This window comes from Kogia breviceps, chromosome 14 (genome assembly GCF_026419965.1).
Source record: "Kogia breviceps isolate mKogBre1 chromosome 14, mKogBre1 haplotype 1, whole genome shotgun sequence".
Lineage (NCBI taxonomy): Eukaryota > Metazoa > Chordata > Mammalia > Artiodactyla > Physeteridae > Kogia > Kogia breviceps.
The window spans coordinates 75129251-75147977 of NC_081323.1; the positions used below are offsets into that span (position 1 = coordinate 75129251).

General features: G+C 54.4%; 2 protein-coding genes across 2 annotated transcripts; one reads left to right on the forward strand and one right to left on the reverse strand.

Annotated features, from left to right (window-relative positions):
* Positions 1-1627: 1627 nt before the first annotated feature.
* Positions 1628-12358, reverse strand: TBC1D10B (TBC1 domain family member 10B). Its single transcript, XM_059036202.2, has 9 exons — positions 11356-12358; positions 8291-8390; positions 7879-7986; positions 7670-7776; positions 4269-4383; positions 4076-4141; positions 3667-3856; positions 3185-3339; positions 1628-3096 (listed from the first exon to the last, which is right to left on the reverse strand). The coding sequence occupies exons 1-9, from the start codon at positions 12297-12299 to the stop codon at positions 2527-2529; spliced, it is 2355 nt and encodes a 784-aa protein (XP_058892185.1). The 5' UTR covers positions 12300-12358; the 3' UTR covers positions 1628-2526.
* A 3956-nt stretch (positions 12359-16314) lies between these two features.
* Positions 16315-18599, forward strand: MYL11 (myosin light chain 11). The gene is made up of 7 exons (XM_059036280.2): positions 16315-16413; positions 17049-17144; positions 17397-17472; positions 17673-17777; positions 17885-17963; positions 18250-18298; positions 18390-18599. The coding sequence occupies exons 1-7, from the start codon at positions 16411-16413 to the stop codon at positions 18492-18494; spliced, it is 513 nt and encodes a 170-aa protein (XP_058892263.1). The 5' UTR covers positions 16315-16410; the 3' UTR covers positions 18495-18599.
* Positions 18600-18727: the final 128 nt, after the last annotated feature.

An 18727-nucleotide genomic window follows, 5' to 3' on the forward strand; every position in this document is an offset into this window, starting at 1 on the left:
AGTGACGTGAGCCGAGTAGGGCAACGATGGCGAGCAGAGGGGACGTATGAACGCCTAGACCCTAATCGGACGAGAGGGATGGCCGGAAGTGGTCTCGATTCCCTCCTACGGCAGTAGAGGCTCTGGGGAGAAAGCGGAGCGCGCTTTACCTAAAGGGGCGCCAGAGTCACGATGGAGGCGCAAAGTCCCAGAAGGGCCTCTGGGTCCCTGCCCTTGTTTCCCTTTCCCCGTTTGGTCTTTTCTCCAGGGCTGGCTCTGCGCCTTTCATCGTCTCATTAGAGATCCTGCCTTCCTACTCTCGGCGTCCCGTTGTCCGCCCTCTCCTAGTTCGAAGTGCGGCCTTGCTCTTGTCCCAGAGGAGATGCTCGGTTCTCCCGGGGCACTTTCTCAACCCAGCTCCTTTCCAACCCAGGGGAAGTCATTTACCCCACGCCTACCCCCTGGACAATTTCCTGGTTTCTGAGGTGGGAAGAGCCATAATAGGAGAGGTAGCAGTGGCACCTGTGCCCAGTACCGACGCCAGAGGTCCCTTGTGCCCTCATCTCAGGTAGGCCTGGAAAAGGGCAGTAGTGGATACCCGTGCCCCCGCCCCCCAAACAGGACCCCAGCCCAGCAGCCCCTGCCCAGGGTTTGTTATCTGTCCCAAGGGGCAGAGCTGTGGTTGGGAAGTGGGAGTAGGTCCCAGTGCTCAGGGTACAAGACCTCTACCTCTTGAGGATACTCAGAGTCTGAATACCAGTAGGCCAAGAATGTGCCCAGAGCAAGCCTACTGGGGCCAGAGGAGGGCACTGGGTGTAGCTGGGGTCCCTAGGATAACCAGATGGACCACCCCTCCTCTCTTCTGCCCCTAAGGTTTCCTCCCAGATTGGACTACCATGAAACTGCACCACAAGTCCGTGCTCAGTTTCTTCCGTGGGTACAAAACACAGGCTCCGGACTGGGAGGGCATCCTGCTAAAGAAAGGGGCCAGAAATACCAGCTACCAGCACTGCTGGTTCATCCTCCAGGGAAACCTCCTCTTCTACCTGGAACACCAGGCTGACCCACACACCCCTGAGCCTCATCCTGTTAGAGAACTGCCAGGTGGAGCCACGCCTTGGGGCCACAGAACCCTACGCCGCCTTTACCATCCTGACCCCAGGGGTAGAAGGTGGGCAGGCCTACAAGCCGACAGCAGAAAACCAGAAGCTGGAAGCCTGGCTGTGCTGCTACGCCCCCTGGAGGCCCAGCACCAGGAGCTGTGCCAGGCAGATGGACAAGAGACCAGCTCACCCCCAGAAGACTGTGGCTCCCCACAGTACAGAGAGGGCAGTACCCTCTCCAGCTTGCAGGAGTTGCACGAGCACTTTGGGAAGGAGATCCAGGTGCTGCAGGTGGCGCACAGACGGCTCCAGGCGGCCACTGACAACGGAGGCAAGCAGATCCCAGGCAGAGGTGGAGCGGGAGCTCAACCACTGTCTGTTGATGAGTGACAAACAGACCAAAGGCCAAAAGGTACCTACCTGCCAAGACCAGGAGACCAGCCGATTGCTTCAAGAGACACCCAGATCCTGACTAGCTCCATCACCCCCTCCCTCCTTGTCCTTATTCTAACCTCCTTCATCAAATAACAATGCAGGAGACAGGCCCAGGTACAACAGCAGGTTCTTTTCCGGTTCCTCAAAGCGCCGCACAGGGTGGGGGCAGAGACAGAAGAAAATGTAAACATTGGGTTCCACCCCCTGGAGCTCAAGGGAAGACCCCTTACCCAGGTAGGGGCTGGAGGGTTGGAAGGGAACAAGGTGAAAGGTGGGAGCCCTGGTGAGACAAAGCAGGGGAGGCCTGAGAATACAGAGAAAGGTAGGTGAAGAGGAAGGAGAGCAAGGAGGGTGGTGGTGGGGAAGTGGGGGACATTTCCTGCTCCAGTGCATGTCCCCTTAAATAAACCAACGTGCTAGAACATGGTGGAGGAAAACCAAAGGACAGAAGAGAGTGAACACCCCCACCCTGGGCCAACCGGGTCCTCCGTACATAATTACAACACAGAGATGTCCAGAAGGAGAACACGAAGAGCCTGGGCCCCCCGCCAGGAAGTGGGGGGAGACAGGCAGGACTGAAGTAGGGAAAAGGAACCCAGCTCCACTTCATGGGTTAAGGGGAGTGACTGGAGTGTAAGAATCTGAAAACCGCTGACTCCCATCGCCAAAAGTCACCCCTGTGGTGACAAAAGGCCAATCAGGACAGCACCTGGGAAGGGATCCCAGAGAGAATCGGGGCAGGAGTGACAGAGACCCCAGCTGGGCCTAACCGGAGGTGAGGGCTCCAGACTTGTTCGCTGCTGCCCCAGGGAAATGCAGCTGCCCCATGTCCTCGGACAGTCCTGGCCGTGTAGGGATCAGCAGCTGGCAAGGAGACGGGGAATCAAGCCACTTTCCTCAGAAAGAGGGACAGCCTGCCAAGAGCGCCGGGAGCAGCACCCCAGGCCAAGGCCTGCTCTTGGCTGAGGGAAGAAAAGGGGGGCCCTGCAGTCCAGCCCCAGGGCAGAGATCAGAAGTAAGCATCCTGCCGGGCCTCTGATGCTGAGGACCTGTCCCCGCCATCCTGGGGGGCGGGGGGTCCATCTGCCTTCCGGCGCAGCGAGAGCTTCCTGCCCTGAGCCTTCTTCTCCTGCCTCTGCCGCTCCTTCTCCTGCCTCTGCCGCTCCTTCTCACGCTCCTTCTCCTGCTTCTGCCGCTCCTTCTCCTGCCTCCGGGCCTCCTTGCTGGGAGCCAGTGGGGTGCTGTTGCCAGTAGGCGAAGGAAGGGATGGATGCAGTCCCTCAGCGGTGACCAGAGGCCCTGGGGCAGGCCCAGCACTGGCCCTGCGGACAGGAGGGGGTGGAGAGGGGGCCCCTCCAGCTGCCCGGGAGCCTCGGCTCTTGAGGCCAGGGAGGCTGAGGAGGCTGGAGGAGGGGCCCAGGGGTGGCTGCTGCCGCCGCCGCTCCTCATGGATCGCCCGGGAACCGTGTAGTCTCCGTGAGGGCCGATACTGCAGCTCGCCCCGGGTTTCCCGCCACTTCTTGAGCTGGGCCGAGTTCTCTCGCTCAATCAGTGCTTCTGTCACTGGGAGGTTGGTCACCTAGATGGAGAAGAAACGGGTACCGGAATAAGGTTGGGGATGGGGATGGGCCAAAGCAGGTGTGAGGTATGCTAAGGCTAGGACCTACCTCATGCACCAGGAAGTCCTCCTGCATGCACTGTTGGGGCAGATTGCGCAGCTGCTCCATGGTTTCATACATGCCTTGGCAGGAGCGCAGCTTCTCCACAGAGCCCAGCGTGTGCCGCAGCAGCACCAGGGCCACCCGGAAGATGATCTTGACGCCTGCAGGGTCCCAGGAAGAGAGGCTGGATGATCAGCCCGGGATCTCAGCCTGTCCCATTTAGGAGGGACTCACAGCCCCCTTCCCTGTCTACTGCCAACCTTACAGATGAGGAAACTGAGGCCCCACGAAGGGAAACAAGCTGCCATGGGTTTTAGGTTCCTGGGAGGTAAAGCAAGCTGTGGGCTGGTGGCAGAGCCAACAAGACCAGGCCTCAGTTTCTCCAGCCCCAAGAGAGCTTCCAGTGAAGCCTTCTGTCAGCAGGCCACCCTCTGGCAGCCACCATGGAAACCGCAGCCCCGTCATGGCCTGAATGGCTATAGAAGTACCTTCACAGAAGAACATATCCCAGACACGTAGCACTGAAGCCCAGGGAAGGGTGCGGGCAAAGATGCACATGAACCATTCTGTCATGTACAGCACGGGGTCAATGCGCTGCCGTCGCAGGTGCCGATGTGCCAGTGGGGAGGCCCGGCGCAACAGCGCAAAAAAGATTTCTCCATCCAGTTGAATGGCCTCCTGGAAGTGGGACAAACCATGAGAAGAGGCCTGCTGTGGACCCTTGGGGTAGAACCGGACCTGGTAGTCAGTACCCATCCACAAAGTGGGATCCTCACCTCAGTGGGAGAGGCCCAGAACAGAGGGACAGGATGGTACAGCGTGGGGCAGGGCAAGAACCACCCTGCAGTCTTGGGGAAAAGTCACAGCCCCAGTTGCACCCAACCTCCAGACACTCACCAGCCCTGCACTATAGTAACCAGGGAGGTACTTGTCGCAGATCTGCACCAGGCACCAAAAGGCTTGCTGAGAAGGGCAAGAACAAGGAGGGAGGGATGGGGCCTGAGAAACAAGGAGGAGGGAGCTTCCCCCATCACCACTGCAGGCCAAGATCCTCCCAGTCCCTCCCCAACCAGGCCCAGCATCTGCTGACCTCAGCAGGCATGTGCATGAGCAGCACTGCGGCCACGGGGGCCTGGGCCTGGCAGTAGCCCTCGTCAGGCCGGTAGATAGTGTAGGCCTTCAGGATTCGATACAGGTCCTGTTGCCTGTGGGTATGGGGAAAGACCATGAGGAAAGTCACAGGGGTTGGGAGCTCTCGCCCCCAAACTAACCCGTACCACCCCCAGAGCCCCCCTGTATCCCATGGCAGATCAACCCCAGAGCTTTACCACCACACACCTCTATCCACCTTCCTAATCCTGCATATCAAGCTTAAGCCAAAGACTCAGACCATAACCTAAGCTTTGTTCCAGGCTCTAGGCTTCCGCCCTTGCCTGCACACCCACGTGCTCCCCACCCATGTCCCCACACGGGCTGTGCTCTCTGTCTGCCCCCATCCCGTAAACCTTCAAGGTCATCTTCTGCAGGAAGCTTTTCAACAGCATCAGCCCTCCTCTGGCACTGTCTGAATGCTTTTACTGCCCCAGAGCAGGCGCTCTCCCAGGGCAGGCCCTGCCTTATCCGTCTGGATTTCATCAGTTCCCCCCAGGCAGAGCCCTGGTTCTTGGTGTAGGCTTGGGAAGCCAGCTGTGCCTCAGACCTTTCTCTTGTCTCTGCATCCAAAAGAATAAACTCTCTGCCTTAGATCTGTTCCTCTTCCCTGAGGGTGCCCCATCGCTGTGTGTGGGAATCCCATCCCCTCAGCCCCACAGCAGAAAACAGCGAGCCTTCCATCACTCCCCACAGCTAATCACCAAGTCGAATCAACACTACCTTCTAATTTCATTCACGTCTATTCCCTCTCTCCGCCACCACAGCCACTGAGCAGCTCACACCTTCATCTCTTAACCAGGACGATGTAATAACCTCCCAGATCCTCTCCCTGCCTCCAGTCACACACTCCTGACCACTGCTTACAGTACTGTTTCTCAAAATTCAGGCACTGAAGTGTGATCTTCATTTGTGCTTTATCTGCATACCACCCCACTATTATTTATTTTTTCTCCACTTTGTAATAACATCTATGAAATGACAGGTTTGATATACTAGTTATTTCATCTAATATATATTAAAATAAACATGTAACTTCCCTAAGCTCCCATGCTACATTCACCCACCTGCCTGCTTCTGTGCCCCTGCCTTCTCCCCCGTTGCTATGGGTGAACTATCTGTGATCCTGGCCAACCACAGCCTTTCCACTTGGGCAACTGGGTCTCATCCCCTCTCACCTACACAGGCCATCCCTCCAGCAACCTTCCCATTGTTTGTGCGTCATCCATTTTTCTCTAACTACAGAGGCTAGCATACCAACATGTCATTTCTTCTAGCTTAAAAAAAAAAAAAACACCTCTTGTGACTTCCCTGGCTGCCCAATGGTTAAGACTCCATGCTTCCACTGCAGGGGGTGCGGGTTCGAGCCCTGGTCGGGGAAATAAGACCCCACATGCCACAGGGCATGGCCAAAAACCAAACAAACAAAAACCTCTCTTTACCCAGCTATCCCCTCTGAATACCACACCGTTTCTTTCCTACCTATTCAGCCACTCACCTAGAGTACAGACTTTCTATCTTCAATTTCTTTCCTCCCATCCTCCAGTCAGGCTTTAGTCCACTGCTCCACACAAAACTGCTTTTATCAAGGTCACCAATGACCTCCACATTGCTAAATCCAGAGGTCGATTTGCAGGCTTCACTTTACTTGACCCGTCAGCAGCATTTCATACAGCTGATCCTGAAACCCTTCTTCACTTTGCTTCCAGGAATCACACTCTCCTGGTTTTCCTAATACCTCACCAGCTTCTTCCAGGCTCCTTTACAGGTTCTTTCTCATCTTTCCATTCTTGAAATGTTGGAGCTGCAGGGCTCAATCTTTGAACAGCTTCCTTTTGTATCTACACTTGCTGCCTTGATGACCTCATCTAGTCCCATGGGTGAGATCTGGTCCCATGTAGAGCCTGACAATTCTCAATTTCCAATCTGTCTCCAGTTTAAACCTCTACCTGAATGTTGTGTCCATTGTACATCCAGCTTACTTTGCATCTCCATCTGGATATCCAGTGAGTATTTCAAACTTCACATTCCAAAAATGAGCTCCTGATAAACCTTTCAAGCCTACTTTCCCCCCAGTTTTCCCCATCCATATCGGTATATTGCAACTCCATTCATTCTAGTTTCTAAGACCAAAAACCTTAAGAGTCTTCCTTAACTACTCTCCCTCTCTCTCTCTCTCTCACACACACACACACACACACACACACACACTCATTCTTCTCTCTCTCTCTCTCTCTCTCTCTCTCTCTCTCTCTCTCTCTCTCTCTCTCTCCACATCTAATCCACTGGCAAATTCTTTTGGCTTTACCTTCAAAATATATCCAGTTTCACTGCTACCATCCTGGTCTATCTATCATCATCTCTTTCCTGGATTATGGAAATAGTCTACCTGGTCTCTCTGCTTCTGCCCTTGTCTCCTATAGTCTACTGTCAGCACAGCAGCCAGAAATGATCCTTTTTTTTTTTTTTTCCAGCCGCACTGCGCAGCATGTGGGATCTTAGTTCCCCGACCAGGGATCAAACCCATGCCCCCTGCAGTCAAAGCAAAGAGTCTTAACCACTGGACGGCCAGGGAAGTCCCAGAATGATCTTTTAAAAACACAAGTCAGATCAGGTCACTTGTAACCCCATCTTGGCTCACATTCTCTTTTCCCCTTTCTTGCTTTAAACTCTTCTATTTAGCACCATTGTACATACAACATACTTTCATTCTTTCTTTTATTTATTGTCTATCCTTACTAAAATATAAGCCCTGAGGGGGCAGCTGTCATCTGTAGCTAAAACAGTACCTGGCAGATAGCAGGCGCTTGACAAATATTTCCCGAAAGGATGAACTTACTGTTAAAAAAATGTCCATCCACATGCTTCCACAAGGAGCTGAGAACCACCTAAAAACATCGCACACTACTAGGAAGCGATATATAGCCTTCGTGAGGAAGCCGGGCAAACAGAACAAAGATCGAAGGGCCTGGGCACAGCATTTAAGGGCCCTTAATTGCTTTTCCAGCCTCAGCTCTACCCAACCCCACTGCCCAGACACAGCTTACATAACCCCCAAGCCAGGAAGAACCTGCCCCTTGCTCTGCTCCCATCTATCCTTTAAAACCTAGTTCAAATGCAACCTCTTCAATGAGCCCTTGATGTGCCTCCCCTTCCCCCCTCACCAGCACCCCACCCCACCCCCATCACCCTGAATCAGAGTCTCCCTCCCAGGAGACTTCCTTCAACATGGCTAGACACTCAATCCATTAAGGACCACTCCTGTAGAAGTTCTGGAAGGCAAGAAATGCTTTCAACCCAGCCCTGTATCCACCACTGACTCACACAGTCAGGTCACCTTACCCATGCCCGCCTCGAGCAGCAAACATCTCATGAAAAGGGAACTGACGGTGCAGGTCCTTCTCAATCACATCCAGCCACTTAGGGTCCCCAGGAGCCCGTTCCAGCTCCTGCAGTGGGACAGCTGAGATTATCTCAGGATCTGGGGGAACTGATGATACCCTTCACATAGACACTGTCACACGTTCCCAACACCCTGGAGCTGTGCGCACCTCAAACTTGCCCGGGTTCTGCTCCAGGAGTTCCTTGCTATTGGACAAGTACTGCCAGGCCTTGGCTCTGAGGGAGGATGGGATCCCCTTCCGGCAGCGAAGCTTCACCTAAGGCAGAGTGGCAGGCAGGGGAACAGCTTCAGTGGCAGGCACAGCCTCCAAGCTTTCCCAGCAGTCCCTGGGCTCCCTGGGACACTCGTCCCACATCCCATAGGCTTCACTCCACTGGACCCCGCCTGCCCTTCTATCTTTAGAGCTACTCCTCCCCCCAGGCCCAAGAACCACCTACCCCCAACATGGTCCGGAGAGCAGATACTATCAGGTTCCTGGGCTTCCCCAGAGCACATGGGCCCACCCTGTCCGCCCCACACCCACCATGTCCATTGCCCTGCCCACCACAGCCTTCTCAAACCTTCTGGAAACGCCGTGACAGCCACTTATCCCAGTGACTGAACATCTCCAGCCATTTGAGCTCCCGCTGCCGAGCCACATCCACAGGAATGGAGCTCTCTCTGAGGATATGGGGAGTATGGAAGAGGTCAGTAGCAGTAGTATAAAAATCTAGATTGCTGGGGGAACTGAGGCAAGCCACTTCCCCAAGCTCAAAAATGAGAGATCAGACCATAAATGCATTTTGTGAGCTACCAATACTGAACATTAGGACGTCTGGTCATTCTGGCCATCCAAGGTCCTAGCTCATCACACTAAACGGAATTTCCTTGGAATCTCTGAACAGAGATCACATTCTCATGTTGGATCGCTATACAGAGGTTGTGTTCAAATCCCATTTCAGACACATACAAGTTTGGGGAGAGAGCACGGAATATTGAAAAGCTACACTTTGCATTAGACCTGGATCCAAGTTCTAGGTTTGCCACCTATTTACTGTGTGGCCTTGGGCAAGTCACTCTCTAAGCCTCAGTTTCCTCATGTGTAAGATGGAGAGAAAAACAGTATCTACCTAAGAGGTTATATGAGATAACACATAGCAGCAACTCAGTAAGTAACAGCAATTATTATTCATAAAATAAAATATATAACAAACATACTTCCCTGCCCCTTAGAAGCAACTGAGTTTCCTTCTACCAGACTCAAGATCCCTTGCACCATCTACAATTTCCACTACCTCCTCCTCCCTGAAATCACCCCACATTCCCAAGCAAATGAAGCTCTCCTTGCACTGTTTGTTCACTGTTGTCAGAGCTTCGCACTCAAGATACCCCATCAGTCTTGAAACAGTTAGTTGTAGGAGCCAGTACCAGGTGAGTGGAATGGAAGAAAGAGCTTGGGTTTCCAGACAGACCTGAGCTCAAAACCCAGTTGTCCCTTAGAAATTGGGGAGTCTTGGCAAGTGATAACTTAAGTCTCTTCCTTATAAATGTAAAAAGGAATGCCACCACCTACATCACAAAGTTCTGAGAGGACTATTGAGAAACTGTATATAAAGGACTGTTAAATGGGAGGTTTAATGTTAGTTTCTCTTGTCCCAGAAGCTCCTTAAACTAAAAGGTGATTTCTCATTAATCTCTATCATAAGACAATTCCGAACTCTACTAAAGGCCAGGAAGAGTAAGATACCTTTCCTGCCCTCAAAAGATCACAAGCTAGCAGGGGAGATAACTGCAATGTATGAGGGAGATGCACAGAAGAGGCACCTCATCGGAGGAGGGGCGATGGATATCAGGGAAGGGTTCCTGGAGGAAGGGACAGCTGAGGTAAGCCATGAAGGACTGAGCAGAACATGGCAGGGAAAGACAGGGAGAAGGGCATTCCTGCTGATGGTACAGCCTGAGTATGAAGGCAGAAGACTACAATCACTTCAACAGGACCACAGCACACAGTGCATGGTGAGAAGGCGGTGGAAAAGAAGACCAGAGAGGCTGGCAGAGCCAGATCATAAGGAGCCTGTGTGCAGGCTAAAGCACTTGGACTTTATCCTGTGGACAGTGTGGAGCTGCTAACAGCTTTTAAGGTAACGTGTGCCACAGTCAGCCTTGCCTCAGAAGTAGATTCTGCCAGCATGGAAGATGGATTTTAGAGGGACAAAATTAAAAGCAGAGAATTAGCACCCAGCATGGTGCCTGGTACACAAGAGGGGCTCACTAAAATCCAATTCAATACAAGTTCCTCTGGGCAGCAAAGTATTGAGGAGAGTGCCACTGGTCACACAGCTCCAAATTATTTGAGTGGGGCAATTCACTCAACTGCTCTAATCCTGTTTCTTCATCTGTAAATTAGGTACAGCAATGCATCCCTCATGCATGGGAAAGCACCAGGGTCAAACTTAAGTTGCCCTCCCCACACAGGACCGAGAATGTTGGTACTCAAAGATTTTCTGATTTTTTTTGTTGGATTATAATCCCTCCCACAGGGCTTCCCCCAACACCAGGTAGGTTCCCCTCACCCCAACACGCACAGCCATGATTAAATCCTACTCATTCTTCACGATTCAGATCAGTCCAGCTGAATTCCCAGACTGGGCAAAAGATCCCTTCCCTAGCTGCTCACAAAACCCTGTCACCCTAGCTGCTCACAAAACCCTGTGATGATCTCCAGGATAAACCTAATATATTATATTGAAACCAACTGTTTAAGTATTTGTCTCTCCCTCTAGATGATGAGCATCTTGAAATGATTATTTTATCCTTAGTACCCAGCACAGGGCCTGGCACTGGGGGTTCTCAGGCAGTGCTGTAAACTGAACTGACCAGCAGGTTAAAGGGGTACAGGAACAATGATCCAAAGAGAGGGAAGGAAGAAGTCAGAAGCAATCACACCCTCACCTCAGAAGTGACTCAGGCCCCTGGAGGGAACTAGGAAAGAGTAAGCACGACTGGGGAGATGAGGAAATGGGGAAGAGGCCTCCTCCACCCCCTTTCCTTCAGTGAAAACACAAGACTGCTCTTCTGTTTCACAGAGGGGCCCTACCTTCAGAGTCTCTCCTCCATCAAACAGACTTCCCCACCTCACCACCCCATCAGACCTAGGGCTATGGGGGAAGGGAGGTGCCTGCATCCCTCCAGACTTTCTCCCTAAGGAACCAAAGATCTCTACCAGAACCCCTGTCCAGCCAACCCTCCAGAATATGTGACCTGTAGCTGGAGTTTCCCATCAAGGAGCTGGGACAACCTGAGGTATCATCTCATTCAACCTTTCACTTCACAGAGAAGGAAAGTGAGGCACTAACTCAAATGTGGAAGGCACTAACTCAAGGGCACACACACACCAAAGGCAAGGCTTAGGCTCAAACCCAGAACTCCCGACACCTGGTCTCAAACCCTAACACGCTGGTGCCACAGAAACCTCAGGAAGCTCTAGGCATGGTAAGGATTGTTAAGCATTCCCATTCCCACTAATCACCCCGTGGATCCTCATTGGAGGATGGGCAGCGAGAGTGTGGGCAAAGTGTATAATCCCCCCACCCTGCAACCTCTACTTCCCTGAAGCAGGCCCGCTGGGTGCCCACTGGGTACTCACAGGCTGCCCGAATACTGGCTGCCCCCAAGGAAGCCGTACTTGTCCGTCTTGCGCAGGGCCAGCCCATTTATCTCTGAGTCTGAGCCCATGGAGCTCACATCATCCGCCAAGGACTCTAAGGTCCCAGACATGAGGCTCACGGAGTCCAAGTAGCTCAGAGTGTCTGGGGCCTGCCCTCGAGGCCCAGAGATGCCAGGTCCCAGGCTGGACGTGGAGCCTAGGTCCTGAGAGTTTTCAGCAGGCTCCGGAGCTGGGGTCACCGTCACGACAGCTACCAGAGCCTCACATGTCCCTGAAGGGCCTGTGCCAGGCCCTGAGGGGTCCTCTGGAGCCTGTCCTGTTGATGCTGATGCTGCAGCTCCATGTCCACTTGTCACCTGTCCTGCTGTCACTGATGCTACCCGTGCAGTCACTCCTGAGGCCACTGTGGTTCCCGGCTTGGGGGCAAGCGGGGGTTTGGCGGTCAGGGCCCCAGGAGCCGTTCTTGAAGGGGTCCTGGTGCAGGTCCCGGTGAGGGTACCTGGCCCAGGATCGGGTGAGGTTCTGGCCTCCTCCGTCTTCGGAGAGTCTGCCCCTGGGGCCAGAGCCATGGACTTCTCGGCGCCTGCCTCAGCCTCGGGCACCAAGGGCTCTGGGTCGGAGACCTGCGCCCTCGGGGCTTCGGGTGAGGCCTCCAGGGTCAGCCCCACCTCCGTGCTGCTGGTGACTGTCGGGGCGGGGGCCAGGGCCGAGTCCGAGGTCTGGGTTGGACCCGGTACCCATGCGGGCCGCACCTCCCCGGGGGCCACCAGGGTGACCGGGGCCGAAGTGGCCGTGGTCACTGGCGGCCCCGGAGCTACCACCACGACGGGCCCGGCCCGGGAGCCGCGGGGCGGCGGCGACGGGGCCGCGGGGGCGCCATGACGGCGCGGCGGGGCCACCAGGGGCGCCGGGCCCGTCTCCATGACCGCGGGCCGCCCCTCACATCCCCCCGCCGCGGCGGCCGCAAAAGGCGCCGCCCCTCAGGCCGCTCCCCACCGCCCGCCGAGGAAGGGGAAAGGGCGAAGGGCGCGGCCCGGCGCGCGCCGGGGTCGTTGCTGGAGCGCGGGCGGCCACCCGGCGCGCGCAGCCGGGGCACGGGTCCCGGGGCGCCAGGCGCCGGGGTCTCGCTCGCGCCCTCTCCCCCCTTTCGCACTCTCGCCGCCACCCCCTCCCTCCCTCCCGCTTCGGGCGAGCGGCCCACCTCGCGCCTGCGCACAAGCCCCGGTGCTGGCCAAGAGGCCTGCGTTTCGGCGCTTCACGCCTGCGCGCGGGCGGCCCCATCGCGCTCCTTTTTTTCTCCCGTCTCGTCAGAGGGCTTGGACGAATAATAGGAGAGAGAGAACTGGGTTTCTGCCAATCGTTGGAAGTGTGGGTGGGGCTGAAGGTGGGAAGGGGGTGGGTAATTTGGGAAGAAGAAACAGAGAAGGTGGAGGTTATAAAACCAATGAGAGGGCGAGTGAAGGCAGGAGGAGGCGGGACGAAGGGATTAACTAATAGAAAAGCGGGAAGATGAACCTCCTGGCCAATAAAGATGGTTGAAGAGTGAAAGACTGTGGAAGGAGGCGGGTGCTGTGCGAGAAGAGGCGGGCCTGTCTAATAGGAATGGTTAAAAGGGAGCCAATGAAAAGGGGAGTAGGCGGAGGTCAAATTGACAGACAGTGATGTCTATTGGGGCGGTGACGGACAGCATCCGCAGTCGATAGGAGCTGAGGGATTCTTTGGGTCTCCCAAGAAGGTCAGGAAGACATGACAGGTGGGAGGGGAGGGTCAAATTTGCGATTAATTTGCCTCGTCAGCCAATGAATGCATTCTCTCACTTTAGCAACAGGAGGAAGATAGACAGCTGTCTCAGCCAATGGCAGCATCCAAAGGGAAGGGGTGCTGCCAGCAGGCAGTGCCAAGACAGGGATGTCGGTGACAACCGGAGACAAGCGCGGGAGGTGGGAGTGACAGTTGGGGACAGCGCGGAGAGGCGGCGGGGACCGGGGGCATGGGTGCAACCGTTAGCCAATAAGAGCGCCACGCTGCCCTGCCTGAGTCCTCTCGTGGGCCCCATTCTCTATTCAGCTCCCAAGCCCACCACAGGGCACTTGATCCAGTGCTCTGATCACGTACTCTTGCCCTTCATTCAGCCTCTAATTCTCATCCCAGCCCGCAACAAATCCCAGGCGACTATAACCAGAGCCCCCAAGTCCTATAAGTGACTCATCTCTCTAGATCCACCATTTCCCGTGGGTATCCCAATCCCCAAGTCCCTCTCCTCAGCCCCTTCTATCTGAGCTCTTCCCCAGGATCTGGGCTCCAGTTCCTCGGAACTCATCCTCTGAGTGCCCCCTCCATCCTAGTGGGGATCCCAGACCCCAAATCATGAATTCCCGATACCATGAATTCCCATATCTGTGTTCTGATTCTTTTGAGGATCCAGGACCCATTCCATCAACTCCTCTCTCCTCATTGATACAACCCTCTGTACTCCTCATTCTCTGCTAAGAAATCAGACCCCAATCTCATGAGCCTTCCAGGATACCCTAGACCACAAACACAAAGCCCTGACTTTACCAGCCCCTCCTCTCTCTGGCCCTCATTCCCCTGAGGTCCAGGATTCAGGATTCAGCACCAGGAGGGCTCCAATTTCCGTACAAAGTCCACCATCCTGAAATTTCAGTCAGGCCTAGCTCCCAGCTTCCCAGTTACTTGGTTGCTGAGTTCTCTGAGGCTCCTTACTCCCAGCTCAGACTCAGATCCTGTGAACTCCAGTGTCTGATATGCCACCCCCATCTCCTCCTCCTCAACTTCTCCACTTTCCATTTGGCCCAAGCTTCCTAAGCACTTCCCCCATCCCCCTCTTTGGAGTTCTCCTCCCCTCCCAGAACCCAGTAATAAGTGGGCTCCTCCCTGGGCCTGGACCCCCATGGTAACCATATAAGGTGAGGCAGCTGTCGACTGAGACAGGGAGGGGCCAGTGCAGGAGGCCAAGGGCAGCTGCTAAGTTTAGGGTGGCTCTGTCTCTCTTCTTAGAGACAACAGGTGCCTTGACCCCAGTGACCAGAAAAGCAAATGTCTTAGAGGCATTGGTATGAGGCTGGAGGATGGGGAGGGGAGGAGGAGACTTCCTCAGTACATCAGGTCCTAGAAGGAACAGGAGGAGGAGGAGACACGGGTGTCCTTGCCAACCTTGGGCCTCCTGGGGCTTCCTCACCCACAATTTCTGCAGACCTCCACTGTACGGAATGGACTGAGGCACTGAGGCCCAGAGAGGTGGGAGAGCGTACCTCAAAGTCACACAGTCAGCCTAGCTGGTTCTTGCCCAGATTGGAGAGAGAAGCCATTGGCCATCCCAGCCACCGAGGAGGAGGTGACCAATTAGCTTCCCTCTTGGTGTCTTTGACTCCCCTCCTCTGAGTTCCAACTTTCACACCAGTATCCAAAAAAGTGATTATAGACTCACACTAGACCATGTCCTTCTCCTGTTTCAAACCTTTCCAAGGCTCCCAAGTTCTCAGCCCCCAGCGTGGCATTTGAAGACCCTCCAGTGTCTGATGTCCAGCCCCTTGTATCCTCTGCTCGAGCCCCATCCCAATTCTGGCGAACTGAACACTTCTGATCTTTCACTTCTCCAGGCCTTTGCCCATCTGTGCCCACCACTTAGCATGGCTGTTCCTCCACTTTCATCTGACTCACTTCTACCAGCCTTCATAACGTAATTCCCATACTCCTAGATAGGGCTGCTATGCCCTCTACTTCTGTACTCCTGACCAGCTGGTTTGTCATTTTCTGCATTTACCCTGTCTCCACAGCTAGACTGTAAGTTCTACCAAGGCAGGGCCTGAATATTAATTATAATAATTATGGGAATTCCCTGGCAGTCCAGTGGTTAGGACTCCAGGTTTTCACTGCCGAGGGCCTGGATTCGATCCTTGGTCAGGGAACTAAGATCCCACAAGCCATGTGGTACAGCCAAAAAAAGAAAAATAAAAATAAAAATAATGATTATAGGGCTTCCCTGGTGGCGCAGTGGTTGAGAATCCGCCTGCTGATGCAGGGGACACGGGTTCGTGCCCCGGTCCGGGAAGATCCCACATGCCGCAGAGCGGCTGGGCCCATGAGCCATGGCCACTGAGCCTGCGCGTCCGGAGCCTGTGCTCCGCAACGGGAGAGGCCTCAACAGTGAGAGGCCCGCGTACCACAAAACAAACAAACAAACAAACAAAATAATGATTATACGTCACTAACTGTTTCCAAATAGTGTTCACATCCAGAAGTTCTGTGGGATGGGAATTACGTCCCCATTTTATAGAGGGGGAAACCAAGGCCCAGGGAGTTGGAGCACAAAGCCCAAGATCACAGAGCAGGCTCTCTGCTCCAGGCTGTCTACTCTCTTCATACCTAGTGATTCCATGCCCCACATCTTTCCTCACAAAATCCCCCCTCTTCTTGAAGGGGATGTAGAAGACTTCCTGATCCTTCAGCTTCCCCAGGCAGCTCTCTCCCACCTGTAACCTCTGTCACTACCCCCACATATACATACCCTTGACTGTGAACTCCACAGTGGGGGGGACTGTGTTTGTCAAAGTGCACCTGCAAAGCATGGACCAGTGCCTGGCACACTGTAGGTACTCAATAAATTTACTGGGTTTAAATCTGGGCCCACCCCACACAGGGGTACAGGAGCCTGGTGCATCTCTTTCCTAGTCCTGAGTCTCAGCCTGGGCCCTCTCGGAACTCTGGCACATTCCAGCCTCCTCTGGGGAAAAAGAACATCCCTTCCTGCCCAGGTCCTAGTGAGACCTGCATCCCAAGACTCACTCCCTCCTCCCTCCCTCCCTGGGCTCCAGCTGCTGCCAGCCCAAGAAAGGAGAGGCCCTGAGCTGGGCTATTTTGGTATCTGGGGTGGGCACCCACAGGGCTAAGGTTACCCTGGTATGTTAACGACTCCCTGGGGCAGGACTATATAACTCCAGAGGGACCGCCCCAGGCTGACTCTCTGCTCCTTTCCAGCCAGAGCCACTGCCTGGCCCCCAGGAGACTTAAGATATGGTGAGTGAGAATCCCCCAGCCCCTGCCCAGATCCCTCAGACCTCAGGGCAGCCTCATCCTTTGAAAGAAAGTAGCTGGTTTCCAGTCTGGCAAGAGGAAAAAAGATGAATCTTCCCTTTCTTGATATCACTAATGGGGAATGTACAGAATGATGCCCTAAAGGATCCAACCACGGATAATCTGCCTAGACACTCCACTCGCAGGAGCCCAGTCCCTCTCAAAGCATGCTCCGTGCCGTCCTGCACTCCGTCTTCCTAAAACCCCCGGGACCAGCCAGACAAGTGTTCCCACTCCCATTTTATAAATGAGAGAGTAGACGTTCAGGTGAGTGAGTGATCAGGGTCACACAGCAAGTCTGGGACTCAGAGGAGGCAGGGTCAGGGCATTGAGAAGGGGAGGTACACTCCACTTGTTGGGTAGGATGGAAGGATTGGGACTTGAGGGCTACACAGAGGAATTTGGGGGTACAACTGCAGCAGGTCTCCTCAGCAAAGAGGTCATAAGGAAGGGGAAGCCTAGAGCCAGAAGAGTTGCTTTAGAAGAATGGACTCAAAGAAGCCTGAATCGAATCCATCGCCTCTAGAGAGGAGTAGGGATTGGTCCATGAACCCCTCTGCCCAACCCTTATCCCTCAGGCACCCAAGAAGGCCAGGAGAAAGGCAGTGGCAGAGGGCGGAAGCTCCAATGTCTTCTCCATGTTCGATCAGACCCAGATCCAGGAGTTCAAGGAGGTAAGTGCGGGGAGAAGGGAGACTGAAGGCTGACCAAAGGCTCTCCTTGCTGCCCCTCCCCCCGCCCCTCCCTGGAATGTGCACCTGTTGGGGGGAGGGGAAGGGTTTAGAATTCCTTGTTCTCCTCCCTGCTTGGAATGTAAGAGGACGGCTGGCTGGGAGCCAGAATCTCAGAATCTGATCTGCCTAGAGTAAGGATGCTGAAGCCTGGCCATGGGAGACCTAACCTCTCCCTACCCTGGCTCTCCACAGGCCTTCACAGTAATTGACCAGAATCGTGATGGCATTATCGACAAGGAAGACCTGCGGGACACCTTCGCAGCCATGGGTGAGCCTACTCCACCTGTAAAGATTCAAGGCTGCAGAGTCCTGGGAATTCAGCAGCCTTAGGTTCCAGCCCTGCCAGGTCCACCCTGGGCCTCAGTCTACCCAGATTAAAAATGGATGGGATGATGTGAATTTATGGGAAGCATTATTCCCTGGCCCCTAGACCCCACTCCACTCCATGCTTCCCCCACCCTGTTCCAGGGCGTCTCAATGTGAAGAATGAGGAGCTAGATGACATGATGAAGGAAGCCAGCGGGCCCATCAACTTCACTGTCTTCCTGACCATGTTTGGGGAGAAGCTCAAAGGTAAATGAAGTGTCCTGGGTCCAAACCCCCAGATGCCTCTCCCCAGACCTTTCAGGGACTGACCCTTTAGCAACTCTTCAGCTTCATGTGCCCTCTGACCCCCCCAGGTGCTGACCCTGAGGATGTGATCACTGGAGCCTTCAAGGTCCTGGACCCTGAGGGGAAAGGCACCATCAAAAAGCAGTTGTAAGTGACACCCTCCAGCTGCTCCCACACAGAAAGCCTCCTTAAATTCCTACCAAGAGTTAGGCATTGCCGGAGATAGGGGAAAAATTAGGACTGTGGCGATGGGATTAAATTTTCACAGCACACAGGGGGAAGGGCAAAAGGGGGGAGGCCAGAGTGTTTGGGAGACCAGTGAGGAATCCAGAGTAACCCTGGTTTTCAAGGCGAGACTGGGAATGGCAACGGGGATGAGGTGGGAGGGAGTGGAAAGAAATCACGAAGCCCAATCTCTGTCACCTCTCTCCAGCCTGGAGGAGCTGCTTACCACGCAGTGTGACCGCTTCTCCAAGGAAGAGGTGAGTGGGGAAAGGGCCTAGAAGAAGCGGAGGGGTGGGGGAAGGGGAACATAAGGAACCGGTTGGAGATACCCCTGCATTTTTTCCCCAGATCACGAATATGTGGGCGGCCTTCCCCCCCGACGTGGGCGGCAACGTAGACTACAAGAACATATGCTACGTCATCACGCATGGCGACGCCAAGGACCAGGAGTAGTGGACCCTCTTAGGCCTCTAAGGGAAGCCTAAGGAAGCAACGCCTTCCTCCCAGTGCGACCACCCCACCTCGACTCCTAATAAATTGAACTGGTCTCGTTTCTTATCCGCGACGGTTTCAGTGCGTTTGTGTGAGCAGGGCTCAGGTGCGAGGCTGCGCTGAAACACCGGCTGGCACGAAATGAGTGCCCAGCTCGTTTCAAATGAATGAATAAATAGTGGCCCAGAGGCCTG

Coding starts and splice junctions, on each gene's coding strand:
- TBC1D10B (XM_059036202.2), bottom strand. CDS start 12,299: ATGGAGACGGGCCCGGCGCCCCTGGTGGCCCCGCCGCGCCGTCATGGC. Junction 7,987..8,290: donor TGTCACGGCGTTTCCAGAAG/GTTTGAGAAGGC, acceptor ACTCTGCCTTAG/GTGAAGCTTCGCTGCCGGAA. Junction 7,777..7,878: donor AGAACCCGGGCAAGTTTGAG/GTGCGCACAGCT, acceptor GTCCCACTGCAG/GAGCTGGAACGGGCTCCTGG.
- MYL11 (XM_059036280.2), top strand. Junction 17,145..17,396: donor AGATCCAGGAGTTCAAGGAG/GTAAGTGCGGGG, acceptor GGCTCTCCACAG/GCCTTCACAGTAATTGACCA. Junction 17,778..17,884: donor GTTTGGGGAGAAGCTCAAAG/GTAAATGAAGTG, acceptor TGACCCCCCCAG/GTGCTGACCCTGAGGATGTG.